Source organism: Phacochoerus africanus, chromosome 9, assembly GCF_016906955.1.
Source record: "Phacochoerus africanus isolate WHEZ1 chromosome 9, ROS_Pafr_v1, whole genome shotgun sequence".
Classification (NCBI taxonomy): Eukaryota; Metazoa; Chordata; class Mammalia; order Artiodactyla; family Suidae; genus Phacochoerus; species Phacochoerus africanus.
In genome coordinates, this window is record NC_062552.1 from 118,241,102 (window position 1) to 118,261,855 (window position 20,754).

Genomic DNA, 20,754 nt, shown 5'->3' on the forward strand with positions numbered 1-20,754 from the left:
GCCTCTTTCCACCCACAGGTGCCAATATTGAGGTGTAGGCAGTGGCACTTGCTTGAGGCTGTCATTTCTTTAAATGCGGGTGGGACGCACTCCGGCAGATCCAGGAGCTGATTTTCTTGCAGAGGCATCCTAGGCATGTGCAGTGGGCCCCCAGCCACCTCACACTTGAAGGAGGGTGTAACGTGCGAGGCTGGGAGGCCCATCTGGTGTAACGTGCGAGGCTGGGAGAACCAGGAGATCCTCTGAAGCCAGCCTTGCCACTTACCACGACCTCGAACAAGACAATGAGCCTCTCTGAGCCTCGGTTTCTTCCTCTCTAGAACGTGCAGCAGAAAAGAGCAGAGCAGCTCAGCTCCCGCCAGCACAGGGCTGCTGCGAGGATTTAAAGAGAAAATGCTCAGTGGGCCCCTCCCAGGGAGCCAGGCTTAGAGAGGAAACTCACAGACGCCGCAAACCCAGTCCTTGACGCTGGCGCCCTCATGTGCTGCCTTTTGAAAACTTTCAGCCCTCTTCTGGGAACCCCACACCAACGCAAGGGAGGTTTTGTAACCACAATGAGGCTACTGAAGATCAGAGAGGTTTGGCGACTTCGCTAAAGTCACACAGTTGGAAAGTGGCAGAGTCTGAACTTAATACGTGTCTTCAGACCACCAGGTCTGGCATCCTTCTAGGTGCTGGGTGATGTTCGCAGCCTTAGCAGAATTTGTAGAAGTTGGAAGTCTCTAGGCAGAGGAACCTCTAGAGGATATGAGACTTCCTGGGGAAACAGTCTAATCTTTATCCATTACGGAGGTGTAAGAAATTGCAGAGATGTGGCCATTTTGTCTTAAATGGTGTAATTGTGATACGACCCTGTTCTTCTGGCGTATTTTAATGTAGAGCCGTCCCAAGGAGCACCTGGACGGTGACCCCTAGGTTCGTGGAGGATGGGGCTGTTGTTCCACGGGACAAGCGAACGCTCAAGAACGTTCAGGCAGCTGGCTCCTGCTGGCTGCTCCAGGGAGGGCCGTGGGCAGGAACAGGGCAAGAGGCCTCTGATAGAGCTTAGCTATGGGAGGGTTGGGGGCACTGGGGGTCGGGGCTCTGCTCTGCTTCCTCTCCTGTGATCCAGGAACCATTGTGAGGACTTTTCAGGGCCATCCGGGGCACCTTGGCCCTGTGACTAAGGAAGACACCAGGGTGTAGGGTGGCTGATCTTAGTGGCCTGACCACTCGGTGAGCTTGAGCAGGTGGTACAGATCAAGTCTTTCTCTTTAGCAGGGACATGTGACCTGCTGCTAAGGGTTGTATGTTTGAGGGTCCTGGGGCAGAGATGGAGTGACGAAGACAGAAGGATGTGTCCCCAGTCCAGCCCCATCAGAAAGGGTCCTGGAAAAATGAACCAGAGCCTTTTGCAACAAAGACCCGTGAGCAGTCAGGACCCCAGCCTGGCTCAGGCCTTTTGCAACAAAGACCCGTGAGCAGTCAGGACCCCAGCCTGGCTCAGGGGACCAGGTGGGACAGAAGGGGACCTGATCTTCTCGCTCTTCTGCAGGAGGCACAGCAGCTCACTGTCCCCACGTGAGCTGAAGGCTCTGGGAACAAGGGCAGCCCCGCAGGATGAGGGGCTCTGGTGGTGGTGGGTGGGGGGCGGTGGCTGCGGTGAGCGCAGGCAGGGCTGGGGGCCAAGCGGGAGGACCTGTGGACTCTTGGTGGGGCTGGGGACCATGGGCTGGCTCTGAGCCTGCATGGCTTCCGCTGGGGGAGTCCAGGGGAGCTTTCCCACAGTGACTGAGGAAGAGGCAGTAAGCGGTGGGCTTCAGTAGACATTTCATCCTACCCAGGACCGGGCCGTGTAAATGCCAATAACCCCTGATGCTGTGGACACTCGAAAGACTGTTGTGGTCTGGATTCCACACACACCCTGGGGGCGTAAAGAGAGACTTGGACACAGAAGGATGGAGGAGGGATGCGTCACACACCAGCAGGGGCTGGGTCAGTCATTCTTTAATGCCACAGAGGGAGGGGACCTGTCCCAGGAAGGCCGTTATTTTTGGGTGGGATTCATGACTTTTCCCATGAAGAGGACAGCCTTGGTTTTTGTATCGTAGATGAGGAAGAGGAAAGGCTTGTTGAACTTGACATTTGGGGGTATAGACATGGGGATGGCTTCCAGAATCGTGGCCCCTGTGGCCTCTGTCCCTTTCTCGTCAATGGTCAGCACAGCCCTGTGCAGCGCCTTGAAGGGGAGAGAACAAGTGTCTGGTCTGAGCGGAGGTGGGGCTTCCCAGCCCCCCAGCCCGGGCCTGGAGCAAGGCCCAGGAGGAGAGCCTTGCCAGGAGGGGGCCCCTGGCCTCTCTAACCGCCTGGCCCGTCCTTCCCCAGCTTGGCCCTCCTCTCCCTGCAGGGGTCACACAGAGCAGTCACCTGCTCAAGGCCTTTGTCTCTGACCTACCCGGCACCCTTGCCTCTTCCTGACCAGCCTCCCCATTGGCCCTGGGAAGCAACTCAACCCCTCCGGAGGCAGATTTTCTTTATTTTAATTCTTCGAAAAAAAATGTTTAGGGCTGCCCCTGTGGCATATGGACGTTCCCAGAACAGGGGTCCCATCAGAGCTGCAGCTGCTGGCCTACGCCACAGCCACAGCAATGTGGGATCTGAGCCACATCTGCAACCTGCACCACAGCTCATGGCAACGCCGGATCCTTAACCCACTGAATGAGGCCAGAGATCGAACCCGCAACCTCATGGATGGATTCTAGTCGGGTTAATTACTGCTGAGCCACAACAGGAACTCTGGGAGGCAGAGTGTCCCGTGCTTTGTCCCCTGGGCTCATCTCTTGTTTGTACCATCAGATGCTAAGCTCCCTGGGGAGCAGGACGTTGATGGGGACCTTCACAGCCCCTCCGTTCACAGCAGGCACCAAGCTGCAATTGTTTCTTTGGGCGCCTGTAATTCTCCTGAACAAATGGCATCTTTGGTGAAAATCACTCTATAACCCAGACTCAGCGATTCACCAGAAGCTCCTGGTGGCGCAGACTCAGGGGCCAAAGGTCCTTTGCAATCTCTAGCCTAAGCCTCTCTGGGTGGTTAGGGGTTTACTGGGACCCAAAGCAGGGACGTCTCCGGCCAAGGATGAGACAACCTTAGAGTGACACAACCTCAGAGCAGGTCCCTGAAAGGCACCCGTGAGGCCACCTCTTCCCTTCAGTTACTGGACCACATTCTTGTCTTGGTGGAGCCGTGGCACTCACTCCTCGGGGGCTCGGCCTGCGGGTGTGCTTGTGTCCCTCTGTCCCTAGTTCAGCCTCGCCCCCGAGCTGCAGCCCCCACGCCCATTCTGACCTCCAGACGTCAGGGTCACACTCACCTTGGACAGCTTCAGAGGCTGTTCCTCAGTGACACCCGAGAGGTCCGCCTCGTCACTGAAAACCTTGGTGATGCCCAGGTTGCCCAGGAGAGATTTCAGATCATAGGTTCCAGAAATGGTCAGTTTGGGCAAATGCAGATTGGCAGAACTGTCGTGATGGTTAGAAAATAAAGAAGTTTCACCACATGGAAAGGGTTTCCTTTCCTGGTTGTCCCTCCCAGGGATACTCGAGGGGGCGGGGTCCACCTTGGGTTATTCTACTTTGGGCTCCCCTGCACCTGGGGTCAGAGGATGTTAGAATCACAGGGATCCTCTTGTCCTGAAAAGCCTCTCCAATGCCACCTCCTCTGAGGAGCCCTCCAGGCTGATCCAGGATGACTTCGGGAAGGACTGGGCATCACTGCTTCCCTGCAGGGTTTGGTCACTCCCACAAGAGTGGGACTCTTCTGGAGCTGGGATCCCAGGGGACCGTGGGTGGGGTGGCAGGTTCTGAGCGACATCGGTTTAGTGAATGACGAGTGAGTGCATGGGGCTGGAGTGCAGCCCACGTTTGCCATGGGGACGATGTGAGCCCCCAGCAGAATCTGACCGATGGGGTGACTGGCCCTCAGGCTCTATTTGGCCTATTCTAGATCCAGCTTCTCCTATTCTCTGCTCTCAGGAACATGGGTGCAGGTGGAGCCGGGAAGAGTCGTTAGAACTTCCATTTGTTTTTCAGCCCTACACGTCTCTGGATTTTCATGTTTGTTTATATTGTGCAAGACAACGGAGTTCCTCCGGGCAGGGCTACATCTAAGCACGCAGAGAGCCCGGAGATCTGCACTAATTTGGGTGCAGGATGGGGACCTGGTCAACGCACACTCCTCTGGGGACAGAGGAACCAGAACCAGCCTGAAACAAGTCCTGGCGTTGCCCGCTCTGGGCCTTTGATCACTGGCCTCTCTGAGCAGGTGTCCCGTGTCTTGCGTGGACTTTCTACCCTGTAACTCCCGCTCCGCCTGGTGCCTTTGCCAGGAAGCCCACCTCTTCCTTCTGGGCTCACCCACACCCCGTGTTGGCACTGCTCTCCCTGCACCGGGCCCTGGCCACTGGGAAGGGGCAGAGTGTCCAGGCTGGGGAGGATGTCCTCGCCCCGGGCCCTGTCCCTCTCTGGTCCTACTTGAACGGTTGCTGGCCTCTCTTGGAAGCCCAACGTCATGCACAGTGGCCATGACCATGGTTGTGGCTCCAAACCCCTACCCTCCGGCTGGACCTGAGTCGCCAGCTCCCTGGTCAGCCTCTGGTTTGGGAAGTCACCTTGGGTATCTCTTTTCCAGGAACTTGGCGAGGATTTCCTTGGTGAGCATGTCCTCCAGCTGGTGCAGTTTCCCCTGGTCGGGCAGGATGAAGAAGGCGGTGGCGTTGCCCACGTAGTCCATTAGCAGCACCCAGCTGGAGAGCTTGTCGCAGTGGTGGAGGTCGAACATGCCCAGGCGGTTCATCATGGGCACCTTGACTGTGGTCTCCTCGTCCACGTGGAAGTCCTCCTCTGTGGTTTGCTCCTCCTCGAAGGGCTTCTCCCATTTGCCTGGAGAGGGGGGATGGTGGGCATCAACCAGGGGTGGGAGAAGGTTGAGAGAAATGAGACAGGATTAAGGAGCCCCGAGCCTCTCGGTGTGATAGTTCCCTTCGAGCCTCAGCTTCACCATCTATAAAATGGGCTCAAACCAACAGTCTACTGAGAGGCATTTGGGGAGGATAATGCAAGACCAAAGTAGGATCCAGAATTTCTATATTATGGATGCTGAGGATGCCCATCTGACAGTGCAGAGTAAGGAGCTCTCAAAGTGGTCACATGACTTGTTGATAGGTAAGCAGCTAATAAGTGGTAAAGGAAGGATTTGCATCTTGACTCCAAGTCATACTTGGCACCTCCTTGTCTGAGTCTCCCTCGCCCCTGGTCTTTGGTGGGTCTCATTATCCAGGGAAATCACTCTTGTCCCTACTCTAATGGCCTTGTCCTGGACCATGTGAAATGCAGGTGCCTGGGCAGCACCACCTCGGCTCCATCATCTGGCTACTTTAAGGGAGGTTGGCTCGGGGATGCCAGGGGCCAATTTTTCCCTCTGTTGAGGGGAGGAGACTGAGGCTGGGGAGGGAATGGGACCCACCTGAAGTCCCATGGTGGCACTGGGACCTGGGATGTGCTGGCCCCGGGGCTCGGCGCTCTCCAGCACGCTGTTCTCCCTCCTCCGACCGTGTGGAGGAGGCAGCCCCTGGCCTTGCCTTTCACCTTCCCTACCCCAGGCGATCACTGTGGACTGTTGAAACTGCCTTAGAATACCCTCTGGGGCCGCAGGTCCTGACATTCTCATCACTCAGAGGGAGGAAGGCAGCCTGGGATTCAAGTTTACTTAAGCACCTCCTATGTAAGCATATTTTCCCATGTTCTTGTAACTTGTTATAATCCTTACAGAAATTCACAACAAAGCTATTATGATGTCCATGTTACAGAGAGGAAATTAACTTCGAAGTGGTCACATGACTTGTTGATAGGCAAGCAGCTAATAAGTGGTAAAGGAAGGATTTGCATCTTGACTCCAAATCTATTACCATTTCCTCTACGCTAGAGTTGTCAGATGTGTTTGACGAAATCCTAATCCCTTTGGTTTTTTTTTTTTTTTTTTGTCCTACCCCAGCCATGTGGAAGTTCCCAGGCCAGGGATCGAACCCTCACCACAGTTGCCACCTGTGCCACAGCTGCAGCAACGCCAGATCCTTAACCTGCTGTGCCACAGGGGAACGTCCCCTATTCCTTTTTTCAATTCTGTCAAAATATATTGTTCTAGCTGACTATTTTGGGAGACACTGCGCATTATATGCCCTCCATGGTAGCGATTCCCAATGCACCTAAGGACATTTAAGGCCCTGAAAAGTCCTGCAGAGAAGATGATGATTTGACTGTTTCATCTACAGTTCCCCAACCTGTTTTGGTCACGTGTGGAAAACTGAATAACACGCAGAGATGCAGAGCTCTACCCGACCCTGCACGGCCAGGAGATTTTAAGAACTGAGTGTTCATGGAGTTCCCGTTGCGGCACAGCGGAAGTGAATCCCATGAGGAGCCATGAGGTTGCGGGTTTGATCCCTGGCCTTTCTCAGGGGGTTGAGGATCCGGCATTGCTGTGAGCTGTGGTGTGGGTCACAGATGGGGCTTAGATCTGGCATTGACGTGGCTGTGGCATAGGCCGGCAGCTGCAGCTCCAATTAGACCCCTAGCCTGAGAACCTCCATATGCTGCAGGTGCGGCCCTAAAAAGACAAAAGACCAAAAGAAAAAAAAAAAAAACGAGTGAGACTGGGGTTTTTCTGTGGGAACAAGCTTACCTTTAAAGAATATGTAGTTCACCAGAGCAAATACGGTGTCTTTGTCAAGCTCATCTACCAAATCCACAATTTTTCCCTGGGAGCCCTTTTCTACGTAATCGTTGATCCGTTTCTTGGCCTCTTCGGGGTCCCTGAAGTTGATGGAGAAGGCTTCGGAATGGTAGAGGTTCTTGACATCCTCCAAAAACTTGGGCACCAGCTTGGCCTTCTCGTCAACGAATAGGCCGTTGCCGGTGGTCAGTTGCAGCTGGTTGTCTGGCTGGTTGAGGGTGTGGAGAAGATGCTGGAAGCCTTTGTGGATCTCCGCCTCTGCTTTCTCAGTGAGGTTGAACTGTAGGCCCTCCAGGATCTCCGCGTGAGTAGCACCCTTGGTCCCCAGGGAGAGCATGGCGAAGGCCGTCGCGATGCTCACTGGGGACAAGAAGATGTTGCTGCTGTTGGACTGACGGGCCACCTGGCGGTACAGGCTGAAGGCGAAGTCGGCCAGGTTGGGGGCAATCCTGTGGCAGGCGGCTTCCTGGTGTTGCTCATGGTCGTGCCTGGGGGCGTCTGTCTCCTGGACAGCGTGTCCCTGGAGACCCTCAGCCAGGGAGATGGGGACCAGGCAGCACAGGCCCGCCAGCAGGAGGAGGCCCCACGTGCTGGAGGATGCCATTGTCCTGCAGGGGAGAGAAGGGGACCACGCCTGAGTTGGGTCTCACCAGGAGCCCTTGGCCACTGATGGACAAGAGGGAAAAGCAAGGACCGTTGAGCGAACGTCTCTTTGCCAAGCCCTTGCCTACATCAGCGTCACTGAAAGACTTAGAACAATAGCGGAGCCTTTGGAGTGCTCACCACACGCCAGGGTCCATCCTAAGCACCTTATTGTCGTATCTCAATGCCTTCTGGTGCCAGTCCTATGAGGTGTAGGTCATTCGACAATCCTGGCTGACAAGGGAGGAGGTCAAAGCTCCTAGAGGGTTAAGCCACGTGTTCACGGTGACAGAGCAGTAGGGGAGCAGGACCAGCCTCACACAGCTGGGCGGTCCAGGTCGGGAGGCCATGCTCTGGGTGGCGATGACATCTGCGATGACCCCGAGGTGTACGTGCCACTGCCCCTCTTTTCAAAAGGGAGCACCAAGGCCCAGGAAGCGTGATGACCAGCCCGTGATCAGCCAGGAAGCGGGTCAGATCAGGCCCGGGATGGCTGGATCTGAAACAGGCCCCACAGGGCTTTGCCTGAAGCCTGCTGCTGAATGGACAGAAAGGCTGCAGCCCAGAGTGGGAAGGATCTTGGCCAATGACACACAGCCAGAGCGCAGGGGAGCTGTGAGGAAACCCTGCAGGGGAGTGGTCCCCACTCAACCCTCTCAGTGAACCTCTGCCCCAGGTGGATTTTCCTGAGCTGGAGGCCCTCACAGAGAGTCTGTGACCTCAGCTGCATGAATGGGTTGTGGTCCCTTAGCTGCTCACCTGGTTACCACCTGTGTCCCAGCTTTGTGCTCTGCAGGGGCTGGGAGTTCGAGGGCTGGTCCTTCCTGTACAGTGGGTTGTGTGTGTGTGTGTGTAAGGGGGATCGTAAGAGTTGAAAAAATATTTCTTTTCTTTTCAGACAGACCTGAGTTCTAAGCCAGGTCTCTCCCACTGTTTGCTCTGTGACCTAGGCTGAGTCATCTAGTCTCTCTGGCTCTCATTTTGCCACATGTAGAAGTGAGGCTGTTGGGAGTTCCCGTAGTGGCTCCGTGGGTTACAAGCCCAACGTGTATCCATGAGGCCACAGGTCTGATCCTTGGCCTCGCTCATTGGGTTAAGGATCTGATGTTGCCATGAGCCGTGGTGTAGGTTGCAGATATGGCTTGGATCCTGCCATTGCTGTGACTGTGGTGTAGACTGTCAGCTGCAGCTCCAATTTGACCCCTAGCCTGGGAACCTCCATATGCCTTGAGTGTTGCCCTAACAAGCAAAAAAAAAAAAAAAAAAAAAAAAAAAAGTGAGGTTTTTGGGAGGATTTAGTGAAATAAAGCCAAACACCAAACCTTCTATGGAAGGCATCTGAGAGAACAGATTACATTGAAGGCAAGGCTACTGGGGGGAGAACGAGACGCCTTTAGAGGATGGCAGGGGGAGAGTTTCACGGCTGGGGGGAGACAACAGGGAATGGCAAAGCCTGCCGCTGAACCAGCAAGATCAGTGTCTAGAGATGAGCAAGGCCAATATCACCCACAGCAACAGAGGACCAGCTCTGCCCTGCATGCTCCCTCTACTCCAGATAGGTCCCCACCTTGGGCCACCAGGCTGAATCCTAAACAGAACCTGCATTCTTCCCAGATGGGGACAGTAAGGCCATGTGCCTAGGGCCATGTACTAGCTATTTGTCACATAACTAAAATCATCAGTTTAATAAGATACAAAGACAAAGGAGCCCTTGAACTTAGCCCATGAAAACCTGCAGGGTGCCGGGGTGGGGGCAGATGGAATTATGAAATGTTAGGTTTCATCCACCCTCTTGGACTTTGAAAAGTTTCTTTTCAATAAAGCAACAAGATGAAACCAGAACTGGTTTCTTTCCACTACCTTTTTTTTTCTTTTTTTTCTGGCATCTAAATAATCCAAATAGAGCAATCCATGTATTATGTAAGACCTGTTTATAATTTTCTTAAAACCAGCCAGTGGTTTCAGAGCTGAAGATGGTGCTAAGATTAATTCTGTATATTTCCATCTCCCTGAGGTTTCTCTTCACTTCCCCACTAGTTTCGGGTGTGGTCTCCCAGGGTTTGTGGAAATTTCCCATCTTTGCGGGGCTTAGAGACCCTGAGGGACTGGGGCCTCTGCAGGGTGGGGACAGTACATATGCTGAGTGGCCTGAGAGGCTGTGGCTTCCAGCCCTTCCAGGGCCCCCTCTGTCCACTTGGCCTTGGGCAAGCATCTTCTCCTCCTTGGGCCTCATTCTGCCTAACTGTATAAACAGAGTGGGGAGACCGAACAGAAATCCCTGTGTATGAAGGCTGCACTTTTCTTTAGAGGGGTGTCTGAGTTTGGTGGAGAAGATGGACAGGGGCTTTCCAGGGGGCACAGGCTGAGTGAGGTGCCTTCCCACTGAGAGGGCCGCTGGCCTTGAAAAGGTAACAAGGCTGGTGTGGGGCTGGGATAAGGCAGGGCTGCAGCACAGCTAGGGTAAGCACGCCCCACCCAATCCATCTGCCTGGGGTTACCTCACCTACTCTGGCTTCCTCCCTTTTTTTTTTTTTTTTTTTCTTCGTCTTTTTAGGCCCATACCTGTGGCATATTGAAGTTCCAAGGTTAGGGGTCAAATCAGAGCTACAGCTGCCGGCCTACCTCACAGCCACAATATCACAGAATCCAAGCTGTGTCTGTGAACTACACCACAGCTCATGGCAACACCGGATCCTTAACCCACCGAGTGAGGCCAGGGCTCGAACCGGCAACCTCATGGATGCTAGTTGGGTTCATTACCACTGAGCCACCATGGGAATGCCTTCCTCTTTTTAGGGTAAACAGTCTGAAGCCAGGAAAAGGTCAGGGCCTTACCAAGACCACACAGTGAGTCAGGGACAAAGTGGGTTGGAGAAAGCCTTGGTTTTCCCACCTCTCCTACAGCTGGGGACAGTGTGTTCCCAGGTCTCAGCCTCTGCAAAGGTCAGAATCAGGGCCTGAGGGACTCTGACACTGGCCTTGAGCCTCTGTTGGCTTCATCGTGCCTTCCAATCTGTCCCTTATAACCTCAGGGACCCGAGGCTTCTGCCTTCCCTTGCCCTTCTGTCAAAGGCAGCAGCCCGCATGCTCCAATTCCAGCGCCAGGGAGCCAACCAGAGGTGAGAAAGTAAATGGTGAGGCACCCAGAGGTGTAAGGACCCAACTTTAAGCCAAAAGAACAAAGATGTCACAGGGACACTGGCAGAGTCTGGAGCAGGTGCAGGACAGGGAATAGAGCCGTCCTGTCTCATCTCATGCCATTTCCCCCAGGACATAAAATGAGCCACCAAGAGTGACTGAGGGCAGAGCCAAAAAAGAGACTGTGGCATAAAGTCATAACCTGCTGAGACATGGCACTAATTAAGCCGAGGTGTGACCCAGCTTTGCCCCTTAAGGGCAGGTGGCTTCATTCCTTTGAGCCTTGGCTTCCTATAAAGTAGAGCAAAGACTGTCTTACAAGGCCAATGTGAGGAATAGACGAGGGCACCTGGACGGGCAGGCACCTACCAGGTATGGTAGTCCTCCCTGCACCTGTGCTCAGGTAGGATTCACACCTGAGATTTCTTCCTGGGCTGTTGCCACACTGCCCAGGACAAGAGGGGGGAACCCTGCTCAGCAAAGAGCTGCCCCTGAGTTTGGGGAATGTTCGGTTCAATTCTCCAAGTCTCTGTGGATTGCCTATTAGCGGCCAAGCCCTATTCCTAGCAGACCTCAGCACCAGCCCCCCTCAGAGCATCATCATCACTCTTAGGAAAGAGCAGGTGCTTTCCATGCACTGCCTCATCTAATCTTCTCTCCAACTTACCCTACAAGGTGGGCATTATTATGAGCGCCGTTTTATAGATGGAAAAATTGCAGCCTACGGAGGTTAACTTACTGCAAACCACAGCTCTGGTTGCTTACAGGCCTGAACGGAATCCTCGGCATTTCAAGCCCAGAACTTGGCATTTAACTCTTCTCTCTATATAAAAGCTGAAGGCAGAGGCCTGGGAACAGAAAACATTAGCGGGGACCTGGCTGAATGAAGAGTGGCAGCATCATTTTGTGGCTACGCTCAGAGGCTGTGTGAAGTCAGAATGCCCAAGTTCAATTCACTATCTGCTGGGTGACCTTGGACAAGTTACTTCACCTCTCTGAATCCGTTTCCCAGAGATGATGAGAGTGTACTACTTCATAAAGCTATTATGCAAGTGAAATAGGTGCAAAGTGCCGAGAAATGCCTGGCACACACTCAGTTCGCGGTAGGCATCAGCTATTGCTACTGTGGCTGTTTCCGAGCGCTCCTGGGTCTCCTGCTGTCATAGTAACAGCAGCCCTGGGGTCCTTTCCTGCTCCCCAAGCCTTCCCAGGTCTTCCCTCAATACCTGCCAGGAACTAAACTGGCCCTTTGTAAGCAGATGCAAGTGGGGGGCTGGCTCTGGCGTCCTGGGCCCCAGGAGGGAGCATGTTCCTGCGGGCACAGCTCCTGCGTCTTTCCTGCCCTTTTGTTCTGTAAGTCCCAGCACCTCCCCTCCTGCTCAGGTATGTACCTTTTTCCAGGTCTACAGATGAGAAAGACAAGGTTCTGAGAGGGACACTGAGGTGCCCAGGCTCACGTAGGGACCTGGTGGGGAAGCTAGACTGGACCACAAGCCCAGAGTTTCAGCAGCTCATCGGGCCTCCATCCTCTACACAAATGCCCAGAACAGAACTGTGGGCTTCCCTTGGCATCTTCGTGTGCACTCTAGGGGAGTCTGCTTGCCTTGGCCTTCATCCCCTTTGCAGGTATCATGCCCCAACCCGCTCCATCCACCCTGCATCCCGGGGCCTGTCCCGGCAGTACAGGGCCCCAGAGGCCTCTGGAGAGGTGCTCGCCAGTGGAAGGCGTACTTACGATTCACTGTCCCAGGCCGGGGCTTGTGACCAAGGCTGAGGAGACAGAGCTCTGTCCTCACCTGTATTTAAGCCGTGGACCCAGAGGGTTGACGGGGGAGGCTGCTGGTGAATATTAACCAAGGTCGCCCCAGTTATCGGAGGAGCAAACAGGGACTAAGTCCACTGGCTGGACACTGCCGCCTGCCCACGCTGCACGGATGTGCTCTTCCTGGGCGGCACGCAGCCCTCTGCTCCCATACCAAAGGGAGTCTTTGTGCCCAGCTCACAAACCGCAGCAGCATCCTTCATCCGAGGTGGGTGGTGAGTGTGTGACTCAGGCTCTCTCTGGGATGGCATGACTTTGCCAGCCTTCACTCCCACTGGTAGCGAGAGCCGCCTTGAAATGCCCACTGCAGATGTAGGGGGCAGAGTAGATGAGGAGTCCAATTGGCAGATGGGACAATTGAGGCTTTAGGGTGGAAAGGCTGCTCATCCAAAGTCATCAAGCCAGCCTCAAACAAAACAAAGTGAAACAAAACAAAACAAAAAACTGCTCTTGACATGATGGAAAATATTATGAGAAAAAGAATGTACATATATATATATATATATATATATATATATATATATATGTACAACTGGGTCACTTTGCTACACAGCAGAAATTGATTTGACATTGTAAATCAAACATAATTACAAAAAAAAGGGAGTTCCCATTGCAGCTCCATGAGGATGCAAGTTCAATCCCTGGCCTTGCTCAGTGGGTTAAGGATCTGGAGTTCCTGTGAGCTGTGGTGCAGGCCGACGGCTACAGATCTGTTTCGACCCCTAGCCTGGGAATTTCTATGTGCCACAGATGCAGCCCTAAAAAGACAAAAAAGGCAGCAAAAACACTCTCACCTTCCCTGGAAAAAAACAGGGCCTGACTGATGCCAACACGGCTGTAGGTGGTCATGGGCACAGGCCAGGGGGCAGAGAGTGAATCTATGAAGAAGAGCTGGGTGGCCTCAGGAGAGCTGCTCCCTCTCTCTGAACCAGGAGTATTTTCATCTGCGTGGGAGGGCTTTAGCAGTCCCCCTTCTCAGCACGGTTGTCAAGGATACACAAAATTACATAAAGCTGGCACACATTAGGCTCTTTGTTTCTGTCCGCACAGCCTTCTAATCAACCCTGCCGTCCAGGCTTGTCTGGGTGGGAGGAGGGCAGCCTCAGGCCTGTTTCTGTTTCCACTGGACACGGTTCCCAGCAGATTAACACGATCCACGGGCTACCTGGATTTGTCTAGGGCTGGTAGCCCTGTCTGCGAGCTGCTGCAGGCCCTGGGGGCCACTGGTGGGAGAGGTGGGATGGTGCAAGGCTGAGGCCAGTAGGGCCTTGGCTCTGATCCCTTTAAGGCAGACAGAATCCCACTGTGCCCGCCACCCCAGACCTGCTTGGCATGCAGCGTGCTCTCCGTGGACATTGTTGAGCGAGTGAACACTCGCATCTTTGTCCCTCCTCTCGTTTCCCTGGTCCCAGCTGTGGGGCTCTGCCAGCCGAATAGCTGGCAGATCCTTCCAGCACACAGGTTTGGACCAGGGAACCCAGCGCCCTATTCATGGGCTGTGAGATCTCAGGCAAGCTGGGTTGCCTCCCTGTGCCTCAGTTTCCCCTTCTGTAAAATGGGGGTGGAGACAGTTCCCACCTCACTGGGCTGCTGTGAGGATGAAATACAGCTGTTTCAGGGGAGCTCAGAGTCCAGTGTCAGGTGTGCACACTAAGCCCTTTGTGAGGTTGCCGTCCCCGCGCCAGTGGGGGTCCCCAGTATCAATCAGGGTTGGCGGAGCTGTGGTGGGGGACTCCAGGAGCTTCCCTCTAGGCCTCCCTCACTCAGTCCTCTCCTTACCCCGGTGAGGGGAGTATGTCCCACGCCCCATACGGGAGCAGAAAAGAACCCTGGGCGGGAGAGGGCTCCCAGATCTCTTCCCTCCCGACTCCCCAGACCACAGTCCAGCTTCCAAACCCTGACTTTTTCCAGCGAGCTGGCTGAACGGGCATCTCCGCAGGGCTCTACCTCTGCTCACAGTTTGGAGACCTGCCCTCCGTTCCTCCTGGGCATTCCTTCCCCTCCCCATACCTCAGTCTCCCCATCTGTACAATGGCCTCCCTCCAAGCCCGGCTGTCCCTCCCAGTGCTCACACTGAACGGCCAAAGGCAAGTGCCCAGGCTGCTGCCAAGCTTGGCCCCCATCAACCTGGAGCTTATGGGAAGGTGCCGCCACCCACCCCCTCAACCCCATCTACCTTCACTGCCCGGTTCCTGTGGTACAGGGATGAACACCTCTTCCTCTGGGACTCCTGGCTGCAGCGCTGGGACCTCGTGCCTTGGAGCACGGTGCCTGGGCTTTGCCTGCACAGGAGGAAGGAAGGAGGCTCCGGGTGGTGTGGCCGCAGGTCCGGGAGGGGCGGGGATCTGGGGCAGGAAGCCACCTTGCACAAAGCTGCCAAGAGCCGGGATGCCAGATGGCCCTTCCCAGCCCAGGCAGGCCTGTGTGTCACCCGCTGTTCCTGCCGGGTCTGACTGTGTGACCCAGGATGAACCACCCAGTTCCTCTGAGCCTCTGTAAGCGGGCTGATTGCATCTGGCAGAGAAGATTAAGGGAGATGACAGGTGTTACCTTCTGGCCCAGGGCCTGGCATCAGCATCTTGGCACATTTCCAGGGCCACCCGTAGAGAGAGGAGGCCTGAGCTGCTTCTGAAATGCACAAGGGGAGCCTCACGGAGATTAAGATGGGTCTGTGTGTGTGTGTGGTGGAAGGTATATCACAGAACTTATGTCACAGTAGGTCTCGCGGGGAACAGAAGGGACGCAAGGTGTCATGAGCAGTGGGGGAACTTAGAGGAGGAATGAAGAAAGAGCATGGGGAGAGAGTGAGGGGCACAGGCTTGGGGCTTGTCCCTTCTGAGCCCAGGGCTCCTGACTCAGCCCTCCCTTAACCCCTGTCCTTACCCCCTCCCCGACTCCTCTCGTGTTTCGTGCTGCAGAGAGCTCCTGTGGACACAGCCTGGGAAGAAGGGGTGGGATGATGTGGGAGAGTAAGTAAGGACAGATGTCTGGGTAGAGACACCCCATGGCCATTCTCCCGGACACGGACCACAAGCCAAGGGGGAGAAAATCCTGGCCATTTGGTTACTTCTGGAATTGTTGATTGTAGCATCTGGATTGACTCTCCGGAAGTGAATGTATCTTATTCACTGCCAGCTGCGGGCTGGCTGTGAATAAGGGGCATCTGGGGAGATGCAGCCTCCATTCCCCAGGCCTGCCTAGAGGTGGGAGAGGGATGGAGCGAAGCCTGAGTGCTGAGGGGTAGGCGTGTCTGCCGTGGGAAGATGGGGAGGGGGAGGGGATCTGGGCCAAGCCGATCAAGGGCCAGAGGCCCCGACTGGTCCAGGGAGCGATGGACTTCAGGGATGATGTACCCGCGGCAGAGTTCCTTGCAGGGTGGGGGAGTCAGCCTGTGCCGCGTGCCCAGGAATACACACAGACCCAGCACGCGTACCCCCACACTCAGATCCCCCCTTTCACATTATGGGAACCCCACACTCAAGGCACTGGCTCCCTTATTAAGGGCGCAGCATGGGGCAGCTGTTAAGGCATGGACTCTGGGGCTAAGCTCTGGTTCAAGCCGCCACGCCACAGCTTCTCTATGAGGTCTTAGGTACTTCCTCTCCCTGGGCCTCCGTTTCCTTATCTAGGAGATGAGGATATAGGAATGGTCACTTCTACCAGAGTTGTGAAGGACCGTGAGATGATAGCATGGGAGACTAAGGGTGGCCTCAGGCATAGGTGGGCCCCAAGTCAGTGTCACACACATTTGATCTCCCAGGGGCTGAGCAGGAGAAAGACTTGGGGAGCAACGAGCTTTGTCTGGGGACACCTCTTTGGCTTCCAGCTCTGCTTATCCCCAAAGGCCACTAATCCCTTCTTCTGGGGGCACAGGGCCAGGGGCAATGAGCGTTTTTCTGAGCACCTGCAAGGTACAGAGGGTTGAGTTGGGTGAGGGGTGGTTGGGGCCAGGAGTGGGGGGACTTAGATTCAAGGGAGGACCTCTTTCAGCTCTCGAGCCTCGGTTTCCTCCTCTGTAAAATGGGCAGGCTGAGTCCCTTTCTCATATGGTAGTCGTGAGGTTTAAATGTAGGGGTGCCAGGCCGGCTCTGTTGGTGTAAGTGATACCTTGTCTGTCTTCTCAGAACTCATTGAAATTAGTAGGGTTAGTCACACAGTTGAGGATTTCTCTTCCAGGAGAGGGACTGCATTTGCATCAATGGTTTGCCTCCTCTTGGCCTCTTGCGAATCTACCGAATTGCAACACCCTGGTGGACCCTCTTTCCTCCTGCACCCAAACCTGTGGCAGCTTCCTGTGTGTGGTTCCGTTCTTGCTTTTTCTGGAACGATTGGACTCCTTCACAGCTTCTTGTTTCACTCTTCAACCAGAGAAAAAGAAGGCAACGCTGTGCACTGTAAGTGACAATACAGCTAATAGAAGGAATAAAACACGCAGCTGTGGCCTCGTGCCCCCCCCCAACTGGTTAAAAAATGTTAACCTATATTAAAAGTAAATTTTTATTATCACCATTTTTCCCATACACTTCATTTTAACTTTACCCTTTTGAATATGTGGACTATTATGGCCATTACAGGCTTTCAACTTTTCAGAGGTGCAACTTCATATTTAATTATCATTGGTATTTCCTTTTGGGTGGCCTGTCGGTAGCATTTCGGCCAACAGGAGTCCCTTTAAGGTAGGTCTCTTCTCCTTTCAGCAATCCTTGCTGACATGTCAGAAAGCACACACTTGTTTTCTAGCGGTGAAACCACATCCCAGGCTCATCTTCCTTTTCTTCTGTCCCAAGATGCAGTGTCAGTGAGTCTGTCTGGAAGAGGGAGAGAGCAGGGGTGGCAGTGTCCTTCCAGACACTACCTGGAGGGCTGGATGTCCAGAAGACCCTGGGGGACTTTGGGACTTGTTTTTCAGAAACACAAGCCCTGCATGGGTGGCTCAGGTAACAGAGAGCTGCAGGGCTCTTCAGACTTGCCCAACGCAGACCTTGGGTTGCAGTGGTTCGGTTCACCTTGTTGCCTTCAATTGTGTTGACTTTAAACATCTCTGTTTGCTTGGTTTTCATGAGTCTCTTGCTGCTCTCACTTTACAAGACAAGCCCCCCCTGGACTTACACCCACATGTGGCCTGTCACCACCCACATCCCATCATAGCTGATCCTTCTTGAGCTCTTACTACCTGCCAGGTTCTTTTTCGATCCTGTGCAGTGGGTACCATGAAGATCCCCTGAGTACAGATGAGGAAACCCAGACACGAGCATCACCTCGATGCTGACCTCCTCTGCTCCTCCTTCTCCTATTTCTCCCTTCCTTTTTCTATCTGAGGAGCTTCTGGGGTCATTTTCCTTAATTTTCCCATCTACTAATGCATCTGTTCATTTGTTCATTCACTCACTGAATGCCATGTATTGATCCCTATTAGCTTGGAGCTTGTGAAAAGATGCAGTTCCTACTGTTCAGAAACTCAATGCCTGGTGGGACCACAGAGGCCCTTTCAGATGTCCCAGTGATGGAGAGAAGGAGAGGAGGGGTAAGTCTGAGGGATAAACAGGAGGCGGGAGCAACAGATGAGGGTTGACATTGGGTAAGTCCCCCGAAGCCCGCTGGAATCCACATCCCTGACTTTCTGTTCCGTTCTTTTTCTGCCAACCCTCCCATCATCCGAGCTAGAGTCTCTCCCATCCCCCATGACTCCAAAGGCAGATCCACAGCCAGCTAGCTGGGCCCTGCTGACAGGGGGATGTCACAGCATCTTTCCTGTTTTCCTTTCCTTTCTCCCCCATCCCCCTCTACAGCTCAGAGCTCAGCTCACCAGCAACCTCTCCTTCCACATTCTAGTCAGGTAGCTGAGACCCCGCTTCTGCAGAGACCTTGCTCCCCTGGATATCTTCTCTATTTATTCCTCAACACCCCTGATTCTGGGTGCCATGAGCAGGCCAGGTCTCCTGGCCCTACCACTACCCCCAAACCTTTCCTCCTCTAGCCATCATGTGGCCGCCTCCCTGGACAGGCCTGCCTTCCCCCAGTCTCATCCCTGACTTCGGCATCTGTCCCATATCACAGGAGAAGGGCATCTGGCCCAGCCTGGCCTGTTCTGCATCACTCACCATCTTTGTGCATGGCCTTCTGAGCCCTTGCTTCCTGTCCATCTCAACTCCTACAACCTCCTTCATGCCTCTCCACCCACCTAGGACCCATCTTGGCCTTCGATGAATGTCGGGTTGGAGGCTTCTTTTGTAGATGCTTCCTCTACAGTCTCTTTTGGTTGCCCCCTCCCCTCTGTCCTTGACCCTCATGGGACTGCCAGTGTGGACACATGGAGATGGTGTGGTGCCATCTTCTTAAACCTCATGGTCCATCACTTCAGCCACTCTTCTGTGAGCACCTTTGTGATTGATAGAATAATGTCCCCAGAGATGCCCATGGCCTAGTCCCCAGGACACATGAATATCTCACCTTACATGGCAAAGGGGACATTGTCCATGCGATTAAGATGAAGGGTCTTGAGATGGGAAATTCTCCTGGCCTATTCAGGTGAGCCCAATAGAATCACAAGTGTCCTTATAAAAGAGGGGAAGGAGGGGCAGAGTCAGAGGAGGAAACGTAGTGATGGGAACAGTGGTCAGAGATGACATGAGCAAGAGGCCTGGGATCCGGAGATGCAGGCGGCCTCTGGAAGCTCGAGAAAGCAAGGGAAAGGATTTCTTTCTAGAGTTTCCAGAAGGAATTTAGCCCTGCCTCCATCTCGATTTTAGATTTCTGACCCTCAGGACTGTGAGAAAATAAATCTGTGTGGTTTTAGGCAACTAAGTTTTCATTTGTTACAGCAGCAGTAGGAAACTCATACAGACTTCAACTCCCTTTGCTTTTTCTTTGTGCCCAACCAGCAAACCCTCACATTTCATCTTTCTAGTCACCCTCTGTTCCCTGCCCCTTCCTTGATGCTGGGGGTTACTGTTGGAGCCCCCACACTGGTTTCTTGTTGCTGTAGCTTCTATAGCCTGATCCATCTCACTCTCCTGGGCTCATCCCAGCCTTCCCGCCATACTCCTCACACCAGGGGTCGGCAAACCACGGCCCACAACCGCTCAGGCCCACTGCCTATTTTTCTATAGCCGGAAAGCCAACAATGGTCTCTACATTTTGAGACGGTTGAGAAAAAAAATCCAAAGAAGTATAATAGTTTGTAACACACACACACACACAAATGATATGAAATTCAGTTCTCAGCGTCCACATATAATGTTATATTGGGACATAGCCACGTTCACTCGTTCATGGTCCAAGTTTGCTTTCGTGTGACCAGGGCAGGGTTGAGTGGTTGCGACAGAGACCGCCTGGTCTTCAAAGCTGGAACCCTTTCCTATCTGGCTTTCCCTGTCTGAGACCACAGTCACGTTCACACTCTATCTCACTGTCACATTGTCACGGTCCCTTCGTTGCCTCCTAGGCTGCCAGGGTTTGCCAGGCTGCTCTCCATCCTGCAGAGAAGCACCCTCCTCTTCCTCCCCAAGTGGCTGACACCATGTGTTCCTCCATCCGGGTCCAGCACTGACTGGTGGATAAGCCTTCCTGACCCCCCAGCCCCACATCCTGGCCGGGCTAGGTCAGCGGTCCTTTCTTGCTGCTTACCCATCATTTTCCACCTCCCTTTATAAAATTTATTGTGACAATTAGTGAACACGTGGTATGGGCCAGACGCCATCCTAAGCGTTTCAGAGAGATTAACTCTTCTTTTCCTCACAATATGCCTGTGGGGTAGATACTTTGTTCTCCCCATTTTACAGATGAAGAGACCAAGGCACTTAGAAATCAAGCAACTGGCCCCAGGTCACAGAGCTGGTGAGTGGCTTCTGCCACTCAGATGAGGCTGTGTGACTGCAGGGCAAGGGCACAGGACCCCACAGCTCAGCCCTACCCCCAGACTGGGTTACCTGAGGCCAGGGCCCTGATCTTTCCATCTCTCTGACTCCAGCTGAGCACAAAACAGGTGCTCACAAGGTGCTCGATGAAAGAGATGAAAGAATATAGAAATGGAGCTTTTCGTTCATCAGATGCTTGGGGTGCCTTGCCAGGGTCGATGTGTGAAAAGCCTTAGGATGCTAATAATTTGCATGGGGCATGCAACTGCTTAGATTCAAAAATGGTTGTTTTGTCTACTCGAGCCCAGCCAGAAGCTGATCTTTAAGGAATCTCCCTGTGACCCCACCATGGGAAGACTGAGGGGAGAGGGGTGTTCTGTTGTCCCTTAAAGCCTATACCTAGGGCCCCGTTGTCCTGCTCCCTGTTGAAGCCTGGCCTCCCATCACCACCCAGAGCGGCTTCTCCATTCTGCCTCCTCGTCTGCCCACGAGGAAAGGGGAACAGTTCATGACAGCTCATGGAAGGACAG

At 53.9% G+C, this 20,754-nt stretch overlaps 1 protein-coding gene across 1 annotated transcript; it reads right to left on the reverse strand.

Moving 5' to 3' along the window:
* Window positions 1–1,938: 1,938 nt before the first annotated feature.
* Window positions 1,939–14,688, reverse strand: LOC125136057 (alpha-1-antitrypsin). The gene is made up of 5 exons (XM_047796675.1): window positions 14,545–14,688; window positions 6,716–7,374; window positions 4,647–4,917; window positions 3,351–3,498; window positions 1,939–2,218 (listed from the first exon to the last, which is right to left on the reverse strand). The coding sequence occupies exons 2-5, from the start codon at window positions 7,368–7,370 to the stop codon at window positions 2,027–2,029; spliced, it is 1,266 nt and encodes a 421-aa protein (XP_047652631.1). The 5' UTR covers window positions 7,371–7,374; window positions 14,545–14,688; the 3' UTR covers window positions 1,939–2,026.
* Between the last annotated feature and the right edge of the window lie 6,066 nt (window positions 14,689–20,754).

Excerpts from the sequence above, each read along its gene's own strand:
- LOC125136057 (XM_047796675.1), bottom strand. The coding sequence starts at position 7,370 with ATGGCATCCTCCAGCACGTGGGGCCTCCTCCTGCTGGCGGGCCTGTGC. Across the intron at positions 4,918-6,715 it reads GAACTACATATTCTTTAAAG|GCAAATGGGAGAAGCCCTTC; the intron begins GTAAGCTTGTTC and ends CCCCCTCTCCAG. Across the intron at positions 3,499-4,646 it reads CTGGAAAAGAGATACCCAAG|TTCTGCCAATCTGCATTTGC; the intron begins GTGACTTCCCAA and ends CCATCACGACAG.